Source organism: Dicentrarchus labrax, unplaced genomic scaffold, assembly GCF_905237075.1.
Source record: "Dicentrarchus labrax unplaced genomic scaffold, dlabrax2021, whole genome shotgun sequence".
NCBI classification, from domain to species: domain Eukaryota; kingdom Metazoa; phylum Chordata; class Actinopteri; family Moronidae; genus Dicentrarchus; species Dicentrarchus labrax.
Window position 1 is genome coordinate 16,683,426 of NW_026136713.1, and position 24,301 is coordinate 16,707,726.

A 24,301-nucleotide genomic window follows, 5' to 3' on the forward strand; every position below is an offset into this window, starting at 1 on the left:
CCTGCTGCCTGTGGAAAAAAAACAAAACAATAAGCTAAAAGAGACCCGAAAGCTCAGTAGACCTGCACAAACTGTTGGGTGATAATTACTGTGAGTGTGTCACTACGAGCGAACACTTATACATTATACATTGTCAGTGACCCAATTTCTTTTTAATACAAAAACATTGATTTGCGTGGCTTTAAATGTGCTTTTCAAAACTTAACTAAATATAGGCTATGTTTTCATTTCTACCTTTCAAGTCCAGTTGTGTGTCACTACTCCATTGATCACACACACATCACACACATCATAGGCCCTGTGAGAGTCTCCCAAGAAGGCACAGGATGTGTAGGAAGTCGTCTTGGACAAGGGTGACACAGGTGGGGCAGACAGGGAGCTGGAGACAGTGTTTGTGGACTGACCCTTTGGCATGTGATCAGTGTTTCTGGGACGTGTTCACGCGAGGTAAAGATACAAAGAAGTAGAGCCATGAAGTGAGTGAAGAACACATAAGGAGGAGTTCTGAGAAAAAAGGTGAGAAAACTGATGGGAGAGAACATGCTGTTTTACAAAACAAACACAGCCATTAGAGCCCCATTCACACTGTCAAACTGCGCTCCCAGTCTTACCATGGGTGGGGGTCTTGTCCCGCCGGCGAACCCCCGTATTGCGGCCCCTGTCGTAGTCAGGCCCTGGGGGCCCGTCTCCCTCTAGCAGGGAGAAGAACTGACCACTGTCCTGGTCCAGGTAGTAGCTGACTGCTTCTGAACCTTTGGAGCCGGACTGGGAGCCCACGCTGTAGCGGCTTATGTCGTCACATGACATCAGACCCAGCTCCTCCCTGGGGAGAGCGGAGTTGTCCTCATCACTGTCATCAGTGTGATCAGCAGAATCATAATAATCAACGTAATCACCGTCATCAAACATCTGTGTGTGCAAGTGTCTGACCTGGTGCTGTAGAGTCCAGAGACAGGAGATAGGATATAGACGTCCTGCATGCTGGGGGCGTCCATTTTGGACATTCCCAAAGTTCCACCGGGTGTAGGAGAGGTGCTGGTGGGGCTGGTGGGGACCGGCTGAAGGGAGAAAGAGAAAAGGAAGAAGGAGGGAATGACTCTTTTTTAGCAGCTTTTTACTGAATTATAATTGGAAGATGGTGAGGGGCTCTTGGAGCACAACCTGCAAAAACTGAGCATCAGATCTTTTCCTGCCTTACAGAAAAACAAACAAGCACACAGTTTACGGTGTTACAAGGGAAGGGAACCTTTTATTTGTAATATCTTCCTTGTACTGCAGCCGGCACTCATTTTAACACTGAATCACAAACAAGAGAGTTATTTCCACCGAGCTGCCATGTTGTGTATGTTGTCTTTTTTTATATCTGTCTGACTGTGCAGCCTCTCCCACGTTCAATCGCTTTGCTATTCTGTCATTTTGTCTCAAGCCTCTTCACTCACACAGGACTCTCCATGTCTGTTCCCATGACAACCTCTCCTCTCTTCCACACTTTCCTCACCCCTCTCCCGTGCTACACAGGAGAAGGAGAGGACAGAGGAAAGCTAGCGTGGCCTCCTGCCTCAGCTTGACTCAAGGACACGTAGATTCATTTGTCATCAGGTCCTCCGTGAGGACAGGATGCCTTGCTTCTGATGTCATGGAAACTCAGTCCAAATTTCAAGTGAATTATATTTGTTCACAGCCGGAACAGCTGGGGTGACAAATACGTACCTCATACAGCCAATTTCTCCCCTAGGACGAGGTTTCCAGATTTTGAAAAATGGGTTGTTTTACTGTATGTCTGAGGAGGACGCTCCATTTTAGAGAGGAGATGGGAGTGTGGACAGAATGGATAAACAGACACGGAGCCCGAGTGATGGCGAGGCAGGCAGCGCTCTCATTAAGAAAGCACAGTGTTTCATCATTTCATCAGCAGTGCATTAGGCGAATTCATTTCATATTCCAAACTTTCCATCCTCCTCTGCCCTCCCCCCCTTCCCCTCCCCACCACCCTCGCTACCTCCATCCCCAGGCCCTGTCTCTATCTTCATCTCTTTCTCTCTCACAGTCTTCCTCTTATGAAGGCAGCTTACAGTAAGACGGCTTCACAATAAATAATGAAGACGGGGTGGAAAGAGAGGGACGCGAGAGAGAGCGGGGAGAGCAAAGGAAATAGGACAAAGCGAGAGAGACAGAAAGAAAGAGTGCAGGAGAGGGAGAGTGAGGCGGGGGAGCTGTGCAGTGTGGTGACTGGAGCTGAGAGTGAAAACAGTAATTTAGTGATTACAGCCCACTGCTGCCTGCATGGAAAGGGGGGAGGGGGGAATGGGGGTAGAAGCGGAGAGAGATGGGACCTCCACAGCAGGCAAAATTCCAGTCTGTTAAAACAGCACTTAAACCATTTGACCCCTGCTGCGTCCACTCCAAACTACCTAAAAATCTACTGCTCATATCCTCCCCAGACTAATGTTCCCCATCCCCACCACCTTTACAGGCACACATGAAAAACTCACTAACACACACACACGCACACACACACACACACACACACACACACACACTTGAATATGCTTAACATAATATTTTGACTATGTAAGGGACTTCAAAAACAGTATAAATAAAAAGTAGGACTAGATAAGAAACTGAATTTAATGAACATTGTGGATCTCTTACTGATCTATATTTACACACGTAGCAGTTTTCAATATATATTAGGCCTTTTTAACAGCAGACATTTTGGCTAGAAGGAAAATAACAGGTGTTACTAATAATATTACTATTATTCAAGTTTTGCATACATTCAATTATCAGTTATTACAGAACATTGTAGTCCAATACTGATATATAATAAATATAGTGATAACGCAATAAATATAAATGAGTGGATCATATTGTCCCAGACAATTTACAATTTTCAAGATTTTTGATCATACATTTATCTTTAAAAGGATGACAAAACTTTTGTGTAGGTTTTAGTGGCATGTAGTCGTGCAGTTGCAGATTGCAACACCTCGCATCACCCTCCCGTTCCAAGCATGAAGGAGAAACTATGGCAGCTTCAAAATGCTAGAAAAATATCCATTCTGGGCTACTGTAGAAACATGGCAGTTCAGCATGGTGGCCCCGCTTCATCTGAAGATAAAAACGGCTCATTCTAAGGTAAAAGAAAATAAAGAATCTTATTTTTATGTGATTATACACTACTGAAAACATACCTTTATATTCCATTTCTGCCAAAAGAGCTTTAAGTTGCATTCGCTGCCATTAGCACAAAAATAGACAAAAAAAAATGTTCTGTAAATAAGACGTCAAAGGAGCTATAACCCCCAACCATTCAGTTGGCCCATCAATAATACATAGCCAATACATGTTGCCTAAAATAGCATGCATTCTCAAAGAGTAATTATTTATGTATCTAAACATATAACAGATTTATGAAAGCAGGGTCACGGACAATGTGTGGCACACGTGTGTCCGGTGAAGTGAACTGTGATATGAACGCTTATGTGGCCTTAAGTCACACAGGAAATGATGCCCTACATACACATTTTGCCGAAGCGCAGCTTGCAAGCATGTGTGTGATATGCAGCATCACAGTAATCCTCAAGTTATCTGTTAAAATCATTGCCAGCATCACTGTAATTACAGCCGATCATTGAATTGCTTTTACTCCATCCTACCATAAGACGAGACAGAAACAACATGCAAACACACAGACACACAGAAAGAGAGAAAGAGAGAGACAGAGAGATGTGTTGTTATTTAGTAGAATAAAAGAGGTTGCCATGGAGGGATTTGGGGCTGGAATCACATGATAATTTGTAAGATAAATTGTTTCCTTTGTGGATTCAGTTATAATCCAGCTGAACATTTGCCACATTTGGGCTAAACTTCACAGCCGTACATTTCATCCTCTAAAGCCAGGCTTAGAGGTATGAGTGCCCATGTGTTTGTATGTGTGTTTGTTTTGGGAGTGTGTATGTACAGTCTGTATCTAAAATCAAGCTTACAGAGAGCAGTGACCCAGTTCCTTCACCTCTCAAAGGAGCAACGCGGCTGATAACGGAAAACATATCTCTTCATGCGTGCCCAAACAGAAACACACTTGCTTTGACACATACAGATGGACAAGCATGCATACGGCCATGCTTAGAAATGTGTGCACAAGTACACACACACACATACACACACACTCACACGGACACGCAGGCTGTTTAGCAGGATACTTTGGATTCAGTGCATTATCTCCAGTATTTGCTGAGTAGCGGCTCTTGTTTCAGAGCCAGTGGAGCTGCCTGTAGTTGCTTATGAATAATTAAGAGCTCCAGTCTTTCTGAGAGAGAACAAATCTAAAACACTCCTTTCTTCTCTTCTCCTGAAGATATCTCGGCGCTCTGATCTGGGCGCTCACGGCGCATTTGTGTCTTAGCAGCCCATCAGGGTAGAATTCCCACAATCCTCTGCTGTTGCAAGCAGCAAATATAACAATAAGCTCGTGGTAACAACTTAGAGCGATGATCTAACAAGGCAGCAACCGTGTTAAAGACAGAGATGGTGACGAAGTTGCAGCAGGGTTTATGGTTATTACAGGATTTTTATGGTTGATAGCCCATTATAGAAACCATATCCACAAAACACTCAACGTGAACATACACTTGTACACATGTATGCTCACAGACATGTAGAAACCAGACAGTCATAGCCCTTACCTCACCCCCCCTCAGCACAACTTTTAGTTATTTTTCTTGGCTCTGAGTGAATGACGGTTTTACCAATTATTTGCCCTGAATTGAAAAGTTTATACCCACTCTGAGCTGTAAGGCTTCAAACAAGCATTCCTACTTTTAGATATACTGTACATTAAAAATGAACTCTCTTTTGAAAAGGAGATGGTTGAGAGGTTGAACAATTCAGGACCGAAGCCTCAATAAATATGAAAGTGAGTGGGAGTGTGGATGGACCCTTTGGTGACCTTGTATTGCCTTGCACTAGCTCCTGCAGGAAGTTCAGGCCATTTTATAAACACAACTACGAAGCGCAAATAGACATTTTTATTTGCTATTTTCTATCCTTCACTATCTCAATTTTGAGTTATTGCAATCTAAATATGCTTTTCATAAATTCTCTTCAGGTGGATGCTTTGCTACCAACACATTTGTGAATGGCTTTGAACTGTGCCAGCAGTACAGCAGGCTATAAAAAATAAGAGATTTGTTGAAATGCTCAACAGGAGGATTGATACAAGGTCAAGTGAACAGTGAACAGGTTTTCTTTGAAAATATTTGTTTAAAATGCCAGTAGGAGAAAGAAAGAGTGTGGGCAGTAAAAAACAAGAGCTGAGAGTGAGTCAAAGATAAAGCCAGAGGTACAACACAGCTTACTGTACATAGTGCTTCTTCAAATCCTTAACTGTAACTACAAGTGCAAGTACAAGAAGAGTCTTTAAAAACTTCAATTTCTTTGTTCTTTGTTAGAAATCTGTTAGAAATAATGTTTGGAGAGCAGCATGTCATTGAATCAGCACTTTTTACAGGTCAGGATGTGGAGAATAGCTTGTAATAATACTGCAGTTAAGGGCATCCATGTGTTGCTGGTGTTTACCTGCAGGCCCAGTGGTTTCCAGCGGACGTTCCTGAGCAGAGCCGGCGTGGAGCTCAGGGTGTTCTGGGGCCTTTTCTTCAGCGTGAGGATGACTCCACATGGGTCCTCTCTCAGAGCGTTGACCAGATTCTTCAGCTGCCAGCCCACCTGAGGAGCACACACACCGGGCTACCAAAACAACTGCTGCAAAGCACTACACGCACACACATAAGATGTACTGAGAGCGACTGAATCTGCTGAGGAAGGAAAACTACCACGCACAGATATTAAGCTTTTAAAACTGTTGCTGCGAACCACCACACACAGGTCCTGATACTACCTGTCCAAAACACCACACGCTACTGATCATTTATCATTTATTAACGAGGGAAAGAGAGATGCAACAAAGGTCCAAAGACTAGACTTCAACTGGAGACAATGCAGTCCATGGTCAGTGTCTTAACCTCTAAGCATCTGGGGCGCCTACTGTGGAGGTGATCTTCAGTATTTATGTCTGTGGGCAGATTTTATTACCGCAATAGTGTCACCACCATGCAAGATGCAGTCACAAAACTGCACAGGTGTGTAGCTGAGATTAAAATGAAGGCATAATGCAGTAATGAGACCTTGTGTAATAATGTAATAATGACTACTGGGCACTCAGTTACACACTGGACCTTTAAAGTGCTACACCCCAGTGGCTTAAATGAAAAATTAGTGTGGCTCTATCTTATTGTCTTTCTATACCAGTGGGTCCCTTTCCCAGTGTACAAGCTAACATTTGCATGCATACCAATATGTGTATGAGAATGTGCCAATGCCAGGAAATTAGAAGTGGGCTTCATGTGTGTTCAATCAAGCTCTAGATCACTGACTAGGTGTCAGTCAGTCTGGGTCATTATGCATGCCTCACTTTAGACTGAAGAAAGTCCAACATGGAATGAAATGTTTGCCCTTTTGCACTCCACTGTCTGTACAGCCCTCTAAGGTATCAAATAGAAATATTTAAAATCCAGACTCCAGTCTGAATCCCTTTTTGTTCTCTGTGTGTGCATCCTCCCTTTCTGCACTACAGCAACATGATACATTTAAACAGCTCAGTTGTCATGAGTCTGACTCACTTGAAATGTGTCCCTTTTAACGCTCTAATATTCCCAGACGTGATTTAGGTAATGTCCAAAAATGGAGGGTGCCATCAGCAAATTAGCATAATTGTCTGTCTCGTGTATTATATATATATAGGGGGGCTTTTTATGCCTTTATTGGCTTGTGACAGGCAAAGAAAGGAAAGGGAGCAGAGGGGGGATGACATGCAGCAAAGGGCCATAGGCCAGATCCGAGCCATGGCTGTGGTGCCAAGGAACCAGCCACAGCACACAGGGTGCATGCTTCACCAGGTGAGCTACTAGGTCTCCCATGTGCATTTTTCATCACTCTATAAGTTATTTTTTTCCATTGCAGTGAACCCTTTATATCATATATATATGGATATTGAAGTGCACTGCAAAAGGTAGAGGATCAAGGCAAAAATAAACATCACAGTGTGTGTTTTCATGTAGATCTGGAGCCAAATGCAGATTAAAAACATTCAAAACATGTTTATGCAACTTTGGCAGAAAGGTATATGTTCTCTGAGTGCTTTCTAGTTTTAATGTGGTTCATGTGATATCCAGGCTACTGATGCTACACGTTACTGCTGCATAAAAACTATTTCGCTGCCATGCCTCTGACACTTATACAAAATCTTCACCAAACACTTTGTGGCTACCAATACAACTATACACTACCATAATGCACCACACTGTCCCAGTACCACTGGTCTAAAAACATATTGAAATAAAGGGTGGCTTAGTCAATATGGTTGAGTACCAAGGAAGAGAGCAAGATGGTAAGAGAATAAGACAGGAGTGCTGACTGCAGTGTTTCTACATGGTTCCGGCCAGCCTGTCTCCAGAGTTCGCAGCACTCGTCAGGCCATTGATTGGCTACACGGGTCTCAGCTACTGGAAGTGTCCGCAGAGGCCACCACGCTCACACACACTTACCCACACTCACCCACACACAGACAGAACTGCTCTGACCTTATTCCTGACATAATGATGACCAGCCTGTGTCAGCCTTTAGCAGCCCGTTTCCTGTTCTCTTCGGCCCAGTTCAGGCATCTGGGTTCAGCCAGCGTTCACCAGCATCAAGAGAAGTAAGTAAGTTACTTTATGTTTTGTGCTGTTCTGCCCACTGAAATAAAAGGGTTTATACGAGGACACACTAGGACTCACCAGGGCTGCAATCATTAATCTTTGAAATGATTTAAGTATAAATTCAAACTGTTCAACTGAAAATATATTATATAATATATTATATAAATTTCCTACTGACATAAATAAGGCTAGATATCGAACTGTATGTACTAAAATAAATGTGTCACTACATCAAAAATCTTTGCATATCTGGTCAGATTAAATAAAACATTTTCCAGTTTTGTGTTCAGACAACATTTATCATTTCAGCTTCTTTTAAAGGAATAGTTTGAGATTTTGGGACATGCCCTTATTTTCTTTCCTGCTGAGAGTTAGATGAAAAAAATCAACCACTCTCGTATCTGTTTGTTTAATATGAAGCTACAGGTGCCGGTTAGCATAGTTTAGCACAAAGACTGGAAGCAGGGGGACAGCTAGCCTGGTTCTGTCAAAAGGTAAAACGAATCTACCAGAATCTCTAAAGCTCACTAATTAACAGATTACATCTTGTTTGTTTACCTGTTTCCCCCTGCTTCCAGTATTTACTCTAAGCTAAGCTAACCCTCTCCTGGCTGCAGCTTCATATTGAAGATAGGAAAGTGATATCAGTCTTCTCCTCCAGTCCTGTCTCGAAATTAAGAAATTAAATCAATTTGCATCAGGAAATATGTTTTGAGAGAATCGTAATGCAGAGCGAATTACGTTTTCTATTGACATAATAAGGAAATGTTGATACTGAATGTATCAGTAAAATGTTCACTGACAACGTATTGAATTTGTTTTCTGCCAAAATAGGTAATCTTGTAATACTATTCACTCGTACTGACCACAGCATTATTCAGAAGTCAAAAGTGACTTGAGACTTAAGATTTTTTAGAAACATTTAACCCAAATCACAATCTTTCCTAACCTTAACCAAAGTGCTTTCTTTCCCTAAACCTAACCACAATCACAATCTTTCCTTAAAGTTCCTCTGTTGCAAGAGTCTAGACGTGAACCCTGAAGCCCAGTATGACAGTTCTGCACTTTATACGCCCACCACCCACCTCAACCACCTACTTGCTAGTCTACCACGTTACACAAGACCTCTGAACATAATGTAGTAATATACAGTATACATATAATATAACAATGTCCAGCCTTAAACAGAGAATTCATTCACTCCTGAAGAAGTTGGACATTTTTATGCCAAAGGGAAATCCTGAATCAACTGAACTGAGAGTGAACGAGGTTGGAACTTGATCATGCTAAACTTCTCAACTCTTGTTAGATCCACCACAATGGTGGGCAGCACACAGTGTATGTTAACAGCAAACACAAAGCCTAATCTAACCAGGCCAGTTTAGGATTGTTCTGTTATGCAAATACGTAGAGAGCAGAGGGAAACAGGGAGAGACCTACCAAAATAATAATAGAGCATAAACTGCTGCTGGAGAGGTTTTTCAAATCCCTAGGGTCTTCATTATTTTCCCAGATGCTATTACCTCCACATAATTATGTTGCCTCTTCAAACAATCAGTTTGTTATTTGAGCAAATTCCACATTTTACCTCAAAAGAGAAGCTGAGCTAAAAACTGCTAGTCCTGTTTTGAAGTGGGTCTCAAACAGAAGCTCATGCATAGACATGAAGGCAGCGCTGTTGCTAAATACGTGGGATAGGCCTACATAATGATTCTATAATGTAATGGAATTTGTTCATTCAATATTCACACTAATCTAATTTTTAAATATGGAGCCTCACTAGATAAACTTATCAGCCGTGATGTTGACAGAGAGTTTGCTGGCAGTGTGTATCCATCTTTCCTCTTCAGCAGCTCGATTTAGGGTTGAAAAAGAGCTATATTGACTGGAGACTTCCCTCTGCTGTTCTCCCCCCTTCTCCCCTCCATTTCTTTTCATCCATCCATTTTCCCTAAGCCCCTCTTTACTTCCTCCTCCCTTTTTCACCCCAACTCTTTCCCAGCTCTGCCTCCTCTCAGCATCCCCTGACTACCTCACCCCCCAAACCCCATCACACACACACACACACACACACACACACACACACACACACACACACACACACACCTCTGTATCCCCCCTGCTTATCTCCTCCCCCAGAGTGAGGGATCAGAGTGGTGAGGGTCTAGCTGTGGGAGTAATGAAGGGTTGGAGCTGAGAGCCTGGCAGGGTGCGATCTGCACTGTCACCCCGAGGAGAGAGAGGGAGACAGATAACACGCAGCTCCCTCACGCGTCAATCAACGCCGCTCCCAAGCGCCTGCATGCACACTTTCGCATGAGCAGCACCTATCGAGACGTACAAGTTAAAACGCAGAAAAGCGCACAAAAGACGTCTACACACAAACAGAAATCTTTTTTTTCTCCTCCTCAGAAATCTCAAATAAACGCTGGAACAAATCGTTTGTGCCAGAGCTGACAGCGCAGGCAATAGCGCGCTCAATCACATGCTCTCACAAGGCACCGTTCCATTTAAAATGGCTGCCCATTTTTGTGCTTCCCTCTGATGTGATGAGTTGAAGTCAGAAATACAACTTATTCAAGTCTGAAAGTGGAACATGAGTTCATATTTCAAACCAGACGCCTCCTTCAGGGGTTTAATACGACAATGGGAACAAATTCCAGAAAGAGTGAGCTAACAATCACGCCGGACTGAACAAAGGTCTTGTAACAATCGTCCTATAATCTGCTCCCGCAGCAAGTCTAATTAGCCTACATAGCGACACAGGCACAGGACAGGAAGCACCATGGCAGCAGTGGTGGTGGTGGTGGTGGTGGTGGTGGTGGTAGCAGACATCATGTACCTTGACATATCCCCCACATTGGACAGAATGGAGAACAAGGACAGTTTGCAGTATGTATTCACAGTCGAAATGCAGTACATTTCCTGTGATTCTTTATGACTACAGTGTTGCCTTTGGAAGCTTTTTAACTCACCACTGTCTGGTGGTTGACTTGGATCACCTCATCCCCTGCATGGATCTTCTTACACTGGTCTGCTGGAGACTGCAGTGGCAGACATTGGAGAAGGGATAATGGAATCAAATGCAGGATATATTAACGTACAGATTCACTGTCATTGTGGAATTTGAGAACATAAATTGTGGCTGGTGGAGTGTCAAGCTTCTGACTGAGTGAAACCAAAAACTCACATTCTCTGTGGTTCCGGTGATAACGTGGAGTCCATCATATGTTGATTTGATATACATCCCCTGAAACACAAGGAGGATTCAGTATAATACAGTACACAGGGAAATATATATCTATATTTTACGTTTGAGACTTGACACACAGATAGGTGACAAATTAAAGGAATAACTAACATGAACTGTCAAAGATTCTCTAGGTCTTTGAACTCTACTGGAACTCTACTTTCTCATTTTGTGTTTTGATGATGGTAGTAGAGAGTGCCTAAGATGTTGCTCCAAAATCTTCCACTGGTGTTTCAACTGGGATGACTTTGAAGTCTATAGTGTATGATTCCTGTCAATCTTATACTCTTCAAACCATTCAGTGACCCCTTGAGTTCTGTATGAAATCATCTGCTTTTGTTGTTTTTGTTCATGTATTTCCATTAACTTGTCTTCGCCCATACTTGACTTGACTCAAGGCTTAAAAGAAAAAACATTCAAGTCTCAAGTTTTGATCTACCCAAAAATAATGAATAAGACACACCTTCACACCTTGAATATTTAATTATCAGTCCCATGCATCCAGTTATGTAAAAACACAATTAGCTTCAAATAGTGTAAAAAAATAATAAATAAAATTCAAGATTTAGTTATGAAGATTTTACTTGGATTTATCCTTTGGGACTTTAGTATTGACTTGGACTTGCCCCAGAGGATTAAAAGCTGCATTGATTTTAGGAGCAGTGTAACAAGCTAAACACCACAACACTGACACATTATGTATGACCTTATAAAGTTGTCATAACAAACGTGTTAGGAAACATTTGCCTATTTGCACATCCAGCAGATGTGGAGCAACATTAGCATTCATTTAAAGTCATGTCTGGCTCTTTAGCTGCTAAGCGCGCCACCAAATTCACCAGCTAGTTGCTAATTTTCGTCCGTTTGGTGCTGGGTGTCTTTATCAGAGCTGCCTGCCTCCGCTCGAAACAAGGTTGTTGAGGGTGGAGTTTGGCGAGGATGTAAACCAAAACTGTGGGTTAAAAGATGATAAAACACTGTAGAGTCGAGGGGAACTGCAGAGTAAGGTTGGTGCATGGTTTATATGAAGATATTGATCAGTGCATCTTTAAAAACAGCTCTGTTGGATACATGTGTACACATGCTCAGGTGTGTCCTTACCAGCCCTTCACTGGGCATGATGCTGGTAAGGTGAACCACCTCCAGGTGGGCAGACTGAGAGACCAGAGAGTCTGACGACAGAGAGATGATGTGGTCGCATATCCCTGCTAAGGTCTTACACTGGAGATGGCATCGGGGGTAAAGAAAGCAGAAAAAAAATGACAGAAAGAGAAAGAGAGAGAAAGAATGAGAGAGAGAGACAAAACGAGAAAGACAGAAAGTTATTGAGATTGGTTTTAGTCCGCGAGGGATGCTGTGACCTAGCTGGAGGAGGTGAAACAGAAATCATTTCATCAGATTGTTCCACATCGCCACTTCCATCACTCCAGCACACAAACTGTTTCCTGTCACAGTCTGTCCACAGGCATGCCCACAAGACACTGTCACAGACAGAACAACACATCACCGATACCAGCCAACCCCGAGGTGCACAGATGACATTTTCTAACATCTAAATTACAGAGCATGGATTTCATTTGTTGGTATCTGTAATTTTTTTGTGGGAGAAGATAAGGGCTACTTTTTTGCCTTCACATCAACTAAACAAAACCTGACACAGTGGTTAGATTATCTGTGCTATAATTTGCACTTAAATTCCTGTGTATCATGAGCAAATACGGCAAATGAAAAGCGTGGCTTCACCTTGCCTTTGTTCTAAATAAACCTTGACTGTTTTTCAGGCTATTTGTCTGCTTGGTCACGCATGCGAGTTAATTTATCATCAGCAACATCTCTGCCTTCTAATCTTGGCTGACTGACTGCAGTGGGCTTACAGAGACGGTTACCCTGGTTATCCTGCCTGATCGCATCTCTGCTTAGCGCACACAGCCACACACACATACGTTCGCTGGGATGTAACAGACGTACAATGTAAGAGAATTGTCTACATTCGCACAAGTTGCATGACATTGATGAACCCTGCATAAAATAATCTTCTGATCTCAATCCTAATGAGTAATTACGGTATTACAGTGATGTAATAAACAGCGGAGATCTTCAACACACACACACACACACACACACACACACACACACAGTATAGCTCAGAGCCTATGATTCATTCAGTGTGAGAGAAAAGGTGGAGGATCTTCAGTGAGCTGGCTATGTGATGCTTATGCTCTCTTTCTGTCTCACTGTCTCTCGCTCACACACAAACTCACACACAAACTCACACACACACACACACACACACACACACACACACACACACACACACACACACACACATAAATACACATCATCCTTTTCTGGGTCAGTTATTTGAACATTACACTGACTGTTTAGTTTTCTGTTTCTAGTCAATGTGTACACATTACACTATGGGAAACCCAGGACTCATCCACAGAGACCAAACAACACTTTATGCTTTAATTTGAAAAAAGGAGAAATAGTTAAAGAAGTGAGAAATAAGTAGGAGGAAGGCACAGCAGAGTATATATAATCCAATCGCCTATAGAGCCATAAATAGCATGTGAAGTCCCCAGCTGGAAACCACAGCAAGTGACAATGTCGTGACTCTGCTTGTATCCTTCTTTGATCATCTGACTAATAGTCTTGACCTGGGATTAACATGGGCTGAGAGACAAAAGGCCGGTTACGAGCGTGGGGGCTCTCAACTCCTCCAGCTCTGACACACCCAGCCTTGATCTGACATGCCTCTAGAGAATCAGAGCGCAGATTATAGGGAAGTTAACTTATGTGGCTGGCTGGCATGAGATTTAAGAGCAGTCAAACAGAAAGCCAGACATAGTATGCTGCCAAATGGATTAAGCTCTGGCTGCCCCCCCCCCCTCCTCTTCCTCATCCACCACCTCCCTCATTCTCATTCTCTCTCGTGCACTTTCTTCATCCTCGCACCTTCTATTACATGCTAACAAACACCAAGCGCTGTTGCGTAATGCATGTTCTCCACATGCGTGAGCATACACACAGCGGCAAACACAAACCTGACCTGAGACACAGAGAAAGATGGAGAGAGGGAGAAGAAGAGTGGAACAGAGGAACAGAAAGGCAGGGAGGTTGGGAGGAAGAGTCCAGGAGGGAAAGGGGAGAAAACAAGGGAAAGGGAAAACACACAACTAGGACAGTCTTATGTAATTCCTCTCATCCTTATGCATGCATGCACATAATAACACACACACACACACACACACACACACACACTCATACACACTTCACGCTCCATCAGACACACAGACTCACACATGCTCATATCTTATCTCTCTCTTCTCTCCATATCTCACACACACAACACACACACACACACACACACACACACTATCCCTGTCCATCTGATTGCTGCAGGCCGTAGTCTGGAGGAGAGCAGAGTAGCAGTGAGTTTTGCATTATTGAGCAGAAGCTGACAAACGTACAACTACCACTACAGTAGCTACGGCAGATCTGACCAGAGCATTAAACAGTGCCTGAACCCCATGCTGGATGCACACTGGAGACTCTCTCATACTGTATGTCTGTCTGGATCAAGCTCCATACATGCACTACTTCAGTAAAACTACTAATACCACCATGTGAACATTATAAATACAACAAGCATTGTATATGTAGGCCGGGAGTATCCACAGTATATTACTGGATATACTTATGCATTAACATGTTTACAGCATATAAACGTTATAGGCTACCTGGTCGAGGTGTGGCTCATTTGAATTACTTTAATTTAATTACATTATTATAATATTACTGTAGAATATATGTAGAATATAAAATGTATTCTGTTGCTTTTCACCATCCAGGAATGCCGGCATATAGTGGCATGCACGGGGGGTGGGGGGGTGGGCGGGTGATGAAATTGTTGAAAAATGTGTGCTAAAGTGCCCTCTTGGGAACCAAAATGTGTGTTAAAGTGCCCTCAAGTGCCCTCTTGGATGCCAAAACGCGTGCTAAAGTGCCCTCAAGTGCCATATTGGGAGCCAAAACGCGTGCTAAAGTGCCCTCTTGGCAGCCAAAATGTGTGCTAAACTGCCCTCAAGTGACCTCTTGGGAGCCAAAACGCGTGCTAAAGTGCCCTCTTGTGAGCCAAAACTTGCTAAATTGTCCTATTGGGAGGCAAAAACGCATGCTAAAGTGCCTTCTACAGTGGTGAGGACGCGCTATATGTGACCTTTTTTTTTTCATAGGGCAGTAAGTGTTCATTCATTAAATTTTGAGCATTGTATTTTATTGGTTCTTTTGTTTGAATTTGCACTGCCTCTCATCTGCATCTCACCTCTCAATGCGCATGTCTCTAAGCAATCAGTGTTGTGAGGTTTATACTGCCTGGTTTAAATGTATGTTGTTGGACTTTTCAGCTTTGTGAGAAAAGTAATAAAAAAGTAATCAAATGCAATAATTCATGTTTTTACTACGTTATTACTACATTACATTATATTACATTTATAAAGGGTAACTAGTAACCTGTAACCTATTACAATTATAACAATGCCCCTTTAAATACTTGAGTAAATGTACTATATAATGTTTCATCATTGCTCTGTAAAGTAGTGTTCTGATAATTATTAGTCAGTCCTTAGAAATGAGTTATCTAGTTAGTTTTATTTTTTAGTAAGTAAGTCAACAATTAGTTAGCAGTTAGATACCAGATTACTTAGACAAGTTAGCTATCTAGTTAGTTAGCTAGTTAGTTAGTTAGTTAGTTAGTTAGTTTTATGTCATCCTGTTTCATGTATTAATGTTTATATACAATTTCTATTAGTTATTAGTCAGATATTAGTTATCATAAGTTGGTCAGTAAGTAAGTAAGTCAGAAATTAGTTAGTAGTTATTTGATTAGAGATGATTAGCAGATTAGTTAGGTAAGTTAGATATCTAGTTAGTTAGTTAAAGAAAGACATTTGTCATAACATATATTGGCTAGATCTATATACTTTCATGCAATATATGTTGATACGCAAAATTTGAAATTGTCCACTGACTAGGGGAGGAACAGAAACTGATCATGGTAATTTGCATTCTTTGTACTCATCTCCTAGGCTTTCTCCAAGTAATGGCTAATTTAAATGTTTCGTATGTGAATAGCCAACCCGGTCTGTCTTTTTTTTCTTCATCTTACTAAAGAGTATATATTTCATGGTTCCCAGTAAAAAAACAATGACAATAGAAACCAAAATGGAACTTTTTGGATAATTAAGATGTGTATGTGCATCATCTTGATCCTATGTGTTTGTGTGCTGTGCATGGTTTAGTGGCAGTGTCACTTTGCCTCCACTTTATTAATTTCTAAAACACATAGTAAACAAGGAACAGCAAGGAAGCAGCATCTAAAAACAAACACCTCCTCCTCTCCCTCTCCCTTCACGCTGTCTCCCTATTTCACACATAAACCTCCCACACATAACAGACTTAGTCATGTGTAGCCTTTAGTCTGGCACCCAGGGTTTTGTGTGTGTGTTTGTGTATGTGTGTGCACACATATGCAGAGCCATTTAAATATTTGAATTTGCCTGATGTCACTGTCCTGTGTCATTAACAGGGCTGTAACAACAGAGGTAAACGACAGCCATGCTTCCACAACCAAAAACCTAAGAGGGGAGTCATTTCAACAGGGTGGGAACGTCGCACCACAGGAAGACCAACATCGAAAATACATTTGTATGATTGGTTTTGTTTATAGAAATATGTCCTGCAATCACTTATATACCATAGAGTGACAGATCTCATCTGGGATTTATTTCCTGGCATAAAATGCTCCGATATTTCTCTGTGAACTTCCCCCGCCAACATTTTATTTGGTTCCCTCCACCTGACCTTGAATGGTAGCAGGAAGTGTCCCAATCCAACTGTCAGCCCGGATCAGACACTAGCTGCTCACTCGGTTTCACACGTGGACACAGACAGTTCTCTGTCAAACATGCACGCACGCGCGCACACACACACATACACACACACACACACACACACACACACACACACACACACACACACACACACACACAGATACACACCTATATACACACACACACACACACACACACACACACACAGACGCTAAACTGGAGCTTTCAAAAGGCCTCAGGCTCGCTTGCACTTTAACATTGACAATTTTGTGCCACAAATTCCCAGAAAAAACACAGTCCTCTGACATGCACACACACACACTCCCACACAGAAAACATTTACATAGACAACTGTACACATACATATATTCTTCGGCTGTGTCTCTTTTCAGTGTCTTTATGAAATGCAGTGTTGTTTCAGAATCATAACAGCTGCATTACCGGAGCAGAGTTGCAAAATGATGTTTCTACCAGTGGAGATAAGATTTCTGTTAAAGGAATGGTTCGACATTTTGTTTTTCGTTCTTACTGAGAGTTATGCTGCATTCACATGGATTCAGGCAGATGGTAGATGGCAGACGAACAGCCCCTTCTGGACACCACGGTAAAAAATCAAATAAACAACAACCATTGCCGGTATTCTCTGCTGGCCTCTTCACTAACATGAAAATGTTTTGCCGTTTATCATCTGCTTGAATCCATGGGAATGCAGCATTAGATGAGAAGATTGATTGAGCCTAGCTTAGCACAAAGACTGGACACAGGGAAAAACAGCTAGCATTGTTCTGTCCAAAGGTAACAAGATCCTGACCACCGACAAGTCAACAACTGGGCTATTCACATATAATTTACTTACGTTATGTATCATTTGTTTAATCTCTACAAATAAGGCAGAGTAAAAATCGGACCAAAGTGTGCAGCACTATTTCATGGCCAGAAGCAGTAAATTCCCTGATTGGACACTTGCTGCCTAAATAAAAAAGAGTTTTATCATGTTAATAAATATTCTTCAGAGGTACTGAGGTAGATTATGTTATCTTTGGCCAAAGCCAGGCTAGCTGTTTCCCCGTTTACAGTCTTCATCTATGTACGCTACTCTAACTGTCTGCTGGCTGTATCCTCCAAACAGAGTGGCATTTAACTTCTCACCTAACTCTTGAGCAAGAGAGTGAATAAGCACATTTGCCAAAATGCTGCTCTATTCTTTTAATGCATCTTTGCTAGACTTGTTTTAGAAAAGGGAAGTTCTTCATATATGTTGAATATAATGCTTCACAAGCGTGTGTGTGATGCGACCAGAGAGGAAAGGATGCTACAATAAAATGAGACTATACTTATACATCAGGATAGTAGTCTTGTTCTGACTTTTTGATCTCATCTATTAATTTAATAGCTGTCATTGTTGAGTATGCCATCGTGCCTCTTGCCTGTTTTCCGTGATGGAAACAGGCCAACAACTCTGAATCATTATTGACATTTTAATAAGAATTTGGCATTCTAAAACAGAAACTTACCACATGGAGAATCTTATTCTCTGTCTCATACACCGTGCAATCCTGTAAAATGAGAAGAAGACAGAAAGAAGAAGAAGATGGAGAAAGCATATATGTGAACATCCGCACAGAAGCTCAAATATCTCCCTCCTCCAAATATAACAACCAGGAAAGAAGAAAATGAGTGAAATGAGACGGCCAAGAGGAAGAAAGACTTTTTTTTCAATGGAGAACATCAGCAGTCAGCTATTTAATTTCTAACCACCCACATTATGTATATTACTTGATAATCTAGGCAGACTAAAACATTGGATTGACCAATTCTGGATCTACTCTGCTGCCTGGAGCTCCGTGAGCCTCCGCAGGATTTAGAAACTACATTATTTGAACATGACAGATTGTTATTTAACGATAGCTGATAGTTAATCTATTTCTGGGAAAGCAGCCCACTGAATCCACCAGATGTGCATGGTAGCAGTTAATTCATCTGTTTGATGCATTAGTGCAGGCGGTGCTGCCACCTTTGTCTGTCTCGCTGCACCCTGGCAGCCACATGTTCATTTGGCCCATTGTGGACCTACAGTGGCCCCTTTCTCCTACCTCTCCTCTGGCCCTTGTAAGAGGGGAAGGGTGTTATCTGCTCAGCTTCAGGACTCACTCTGGGCACACGTACAAACACACTCTCACACACTCTAAGCAGGCTCTTACAGGGAGGACATGGATGTGGTCCAGGAGCGCAGACATAGTTTCTGTCCAAACAATGAGATTTCTACAGTATCAGAGTGTGTATGCATGCAGCTCCAGTTTTATTCTTTAAAAAGTACATTTGTGTGTGTAAGTGTGGTGAATCTACACGAGGGAGCAAGCCAGAGGGGGTGCAGAAGGAGGACAGGAAATTAAGGGATGAGAGACCCCTAGTTCATTCTCCATCAGGGGCCGTAAGTTAAGCAGAGGATGAGGTCTAATAGTGACTCAATGAGTGCTTTGCTTAAGGCTGTTACTGAGAGCTACTCGTCCCATCATATCACGCTGCAAACAGCCCGTGGCAGCAGGCATATGTTCGACTCATAATCCAATCTATAGAAAGGAGCTATAGACCAGAACAGTCTCCAATCCACACACACTTTTGTTTTGCCCTTTCAATTCAAGTCATGACCTTTATCATAAGAGTGTGATGAATATGGACATGATGGATTGTGTGATGCATGCATCCCATGTGGCTGTGAGTCTGTGTGTGTGTGTGTGTGTGTGTGTGTGTGTGTGTGTGTGTGTGTGTGTGTGTGTGTGTGTGTGTGTGTGTGTGTGTGTGTGTGTGTGTGTGTGTGTGTGTGTGTGTGTGTAAGCACCTGTTGTACAATGGTAGTTAATTCTAAGCAGAGCTGCACGATGTTGTTCTTCAGTAATGAATACTCTGTCACACTGGCAAAAGGAGACCTGAAAAAAAAGACAAAGGTACAGAGAATCTGACAAATGCATCTGAGTCCATAAAAACATGGCAAACATTGGATGAGTGTAGTGGTCATGATCTTATTCTAGAATTTGATTTTATCCTGTCTGTCTAAAAATGAAAACGAGGGTGAAATAGGTCTCAAAATCACACAAGTGTGCTACTGAATGGGAGCAAAGCATATTTGGTCATTCTGTTAACAAAAATTACTTCCTTTTGAGAAAGTGATTTTTTTCCTATATTGGTGTTTTTATTATGTTTTGTTCCTTTCATTTCTTTACTAACAGTGTGATTTTAAAAGCTGCGATAGGGCACTGAGCGAGAGAATTAAAAGCTATTCTCTGCTCCTCTCAGAGCACAGGAGCAAGTGATGAAGATAAACAACAATATTTGGCTTTATATCACGGCCAGAAGGATGTGCAACCCAGGGATCTACTACTAACGCTCAACATCGCTTTATTTGTATGTGTTCTCAGTTTCATATGGATCCATCTGCTGATCTAATTTCACGATGATAAACAAAAACATCCTTCCTTACCAATTACGACTTATGTTACTGTATGAGGGTTAGACCAAATAACAAGAACACCTGATAAAATAATGCAGCCACTCAATACAAATTACTTATGTGATGTTTATTATAATCTGTGTCAGAGGAAGATTGTGAGGTGTTATTGTTCTGTCCACTGCCTGGTGTCCCCTGTGCAGTTTAGTTACTAATTTATAATAACAAGTTGCTGCTAGCAAACTAGTTACTTGCACTAATTGTTGTTGTGTTCAGTAAAATAAATGTTCTTAAGATCAATATTCTGACAATTAAAATGGAATAGTTCAACATTTTGAGAAAAACACATCCCTATCCCCGTCCAGTCTTTCTTTTTGTCATTAAAATATTAAAAAATATAAAGCTGCATGTAGCTGAGTTAAGTTTAAATTAAGACAGACTGGAAAAGAAGCACTGATTTTATGGTTCCAAATGTCAGTTTTTTGCATAGCATAAATGACATTGTTTTGACCACAGATAGACCATCAGATAAAGTGTATTCATGCTAGAGTAATAGTAATAACCAGTACAGACCCACATTAGCATAGACTTTCTAAATCTAGATTTTTGTGATCATCCTCACTTGATGAAAATTGAGGACAATGTCTTAAAAATTTAAGTTCAAATCCCTAAATTTCTTTCGCAGCCCCAGATGTGGTCCATACCTGTCAAGCCAGGCTAGCAGGTTCTTAGCTGCACCAATCAGATCCACAACTGAAGTGAGGAAATCATTGGGTAGCCTCCTGGAAGCTCGTCCATCGTAGTGTCCGCCCCTCCGCCGGCCCAGGATGAAGTTCTGTAGGTTCTTCGCCGAAGCGTTCAGCTTGTGGGACAGAGTCCGAAGGTTCTCTGTCTCTAGACCATAGTTCTGGAGGACAAACAGAAGGATTAGAGTCATTATGTTTGTCAGAGGGTCTAAAGGCGTGCCTACACACAGGTTTCCGACATTCAGTTTGTGCCTGAAAACATCTCATGTAGAGGACTGAAACTGCTGCTGCTCTGCTAACATGTTGCTTTTGCTATCCAGGCTATGTGGACAGTGAGTCAGACATCTGGTTTGGATTTAATTGTGGACATTATTTACCATTTTGGAATAAGAATATTAATACCACTCTCATATCTGTACGTTAAGAACAGGGTGTGGTTGGCTTAGCCTAAAGACTGGAAGCTGGGAGAAACATTGACCTATGCTACACAAAAATAAATGAACAATTACAATTTTGTGGTACGATCAGTTGGCAAGACTCCAGGAAGTCATTGCACCCTGCTTTTGTTTTTTCAGAAATAGATAAATCACACCCTCTTCAACTCCCTGTCATTTTGACATTTTTTAATGTGGAGGGATTAAACATGCAAGACAGGTGTAATTAGTGAGGTTGGAGGTGCTAGTAGGCACATATTTTAACTCTGGAGATAGCTCGGCTAGCTGTCTCCCTCTGCTTCTAGTCTTTTTGCTAAGCTAGGCTAATCGCACCGTGCCTCTAGCGCCATTCTAGTGCAAAGACATGAGATAGATATCGTGCTTTTCAACTCATTCTTGGAAAGCAAGTGAATAAGCACATTTCCCAAAATGCTGAACTACAGGTTTATAAAACTCCATAATATAACGTAGATAAAGGGAAATTAAAAAGTAATGTTAAACCACTGCAATATATTTTGGAATTCATACAATAAGTCATACATATGTATTTTATTGAAATAAGGTTGATCTTCCCACAATAGGTTGCACAGAAAAATTAATTAAATATTAAATTAATTAGAATTACTATCTCTGAATAATCATCAGCAATTTGATAAAACAGCCACTCTATAGACTAATACAAGAACACCAAGCTGGTTGAGTAGCCCGTTACTGCACTGTGACCCTTTTAAACAAACACACACACACACACACACACACACACACACACACACACACACACACAAACACACACACAGACAGACCCACTGAGCCACATTGCTCAGCGTCCCAAGGCACCTCCAGTCATGTCCTGCCTGACAGAGCCTGATTCCTGCTGACACAAAGGCTACACACACACACACACACACACACACACACACACACACACATCCTTGTATAGTCAGATGCACAGGCTTAGCTAGACGTATCTATTCCTCCACTGCCTCTAGATCTATTCTACACAGTCACGACCACAGTGACTACAAAGGAGAGAGGGTTTCACAGTGGCAGCGGAGAGAGAGAGAGAGAGAGAGAGAGAGAGAGAGAGAGAGAGAGAGAGAAAAAAGAAAATTGAGGAACTAAAGAGGCAGAAGACAAGAGGGAGAGAGAGAGGGAGAGAGCACCCAGCTATGCATCTCACTGAAACTGGGTCATGCATACTGTGTTCTGTATAATCTTCTGTATTCTGTGTGAATGTAGATGTACACCTGAACTTGGAGCATACATGTTTGCACAGCTGTAATTAGCCTGTCCTATGATTCGATCTAAAACTGTGTGGTTCTCTCCGGGGGACAGAGTGCTAAGATGAAGCAGGGAATAATGCCCTGTGTCGACTGTTTGAATGACTGTGTGTGTGTGTGTGTGTGTGTGTGGAGATAGAGAGAAATAATTTGAGCAGTGCGTGCATATGTGTGCCTGTGTGTGTCAAATCAATACAGTAAGAGGGCGATGCCATTAGAGCAACCACCCCTCCACCTTCATGTCGATGTGGTTGCCATAGCAGCAGTGTGTGGAGTGGCCTCTCCTCCATGCTGATATTTCTACCGTCGTTCACAGAAATACGCTCAAACATCGTTTATGAAATCTTGGGGGGTAAATGGGGGTGTTCATCATTTATTTCTTTTTAAAAGAAAAGTCTTCCTCCGCCACACGTTTACTCGTCTTAAACGTAAGCTTTTGCAGACCTAGCAGCAAAATGTGGAGTATCTAACCTCTCTGAATCTCAGCTTCACTGGGTTCACTGCTCAGCAGAGGTACATGAGCGTTTTATAATGAGCAAATTTTAAATCTTTACTGCATGTTTTTTTTATTAACTAAAACCAGTCCAGCTACAATTTTCTACTATTGGGCACTGGATTCAAAATGAGACCAGTCTTTTTTTTTCTTGATTGTCCTATAACAAGGGTTGTTTTCAGCTGCTTAAAAACAAAATAGAAATTATGAAGCTGTACATGGTTTGATTTGTTTGTAATTACCTTTTTTATGGGGCTAGGTTTTAACTCAGACAGTGCTTACCCTTCATCAATCAACAACTAGGAAAAAAAACAATTAAAAAAATGTAACAAAAAAACATATAAAAGAATGAACAGTAAGACTAAAATCACTTGTATAAAACAAACATAGATGCACACACTTGCAAGTAAAGGGAAAGGATGAGTGAGTGGATTTACATTCAACATTAATTTAAGCTTTCCTATATGAGACTTCTGAGGACTCCTGTCTAATTAGCTCAAATGTTCAAATTAAGATAAAAAGGACTAGAAATATAAATGATGGCCAACTATGCAACACCATTCACATAACCAACAGGATTTCAAGTTGGAGTCACACAGGGTAACACTGAAAAGGAACCAACATAGAAAGCTGACTCATCTGCGTGAAAGAGTTACAGGAGGAGATGACGGCATGAATCACTTTCTCAGAACAAAAGCAGAACAAAATTGGGATATAATTCCAAACATAAAACAGCTAACTAATTATTATTATTATTATGCCAAGACTATGCCAAGATATTTTAAGTTTCAGAGTTGCTATGTTTTAGGCTGTTTGTTAGATGTTCTGGTATAGAGGCAGAACATCTTGTCTGTTTGCATGGGTTTTCTTTCAGGCGTTTTGATTTCCTCCTCCAAAGGTATGAAAGTCACATTGATTACAAACTCTAAATCTCAGATAGCCCTAACAGACAGTTGAGCCCCTTACAGGGAGCCTTTTGTTCTTAAGAGAATGATGATGCCT

The 24,301-nt window shown here is 41.6% G+C and overlaps 1 protein-coding gene across 7 annotated transcripts in view; it reads right to left on the reverse strand.

The window, feature by feature from the left end:
- The window catches only part of si:ch211-26b3.4 (connector enhancer of kinase suppressor of ras 2), a 56,583-nt gene that overhangs the window by 15,365 nt on the left and 16,917 nt on the right, over nucleotides 1-24,301 (reverse strand). For all 7 annotated transcript variants that reach the window (XM_051420620.1, XM_051420623.1, XM_051420622.1 and 4 more), the window contains exons 3-11: nucleotides 21,051-21,253; nucleotides 19,741-19,828; nucleotides 18,416-18,457; nucleotides 12,109-12,228; nucleotides 10,948-11,007; nucleotides 10,733-10,801; nucleotides 5,581-5,727; nucleotides 931-1,058; nucleotides 612-823 (exon numbers count right to left, since the gene is read on the reverse strand). In XM_051420620.1, coding sequence (XP_051276580.1) covers nucleotides 612-823; nucleotides 931-1,058; nucleotides 5,581-5,727; nucleotides 10,733-10,801; nucleotides 10,948-11,007; nucleotides 12,109-12,228; nucleotides 18,416-18,457; nucleotides 19,741-19,828; nucleotides 21,051-21,253 — 1,069 coding nt within the window. The remainder of the gene's footprint in view (nucleotides 1-611; nucleotides 824-930; nucleotides 1,059-5,580; nucleotides 5,728-10,732; nucleotides 10,802-10,947; nucleotides 11,008-12,108; nucleotides 12,229-18,415; nucleotides 18,458-19,740; nucleotides 19,829-21,050; nucleotides 21,254-24,301) is intronic.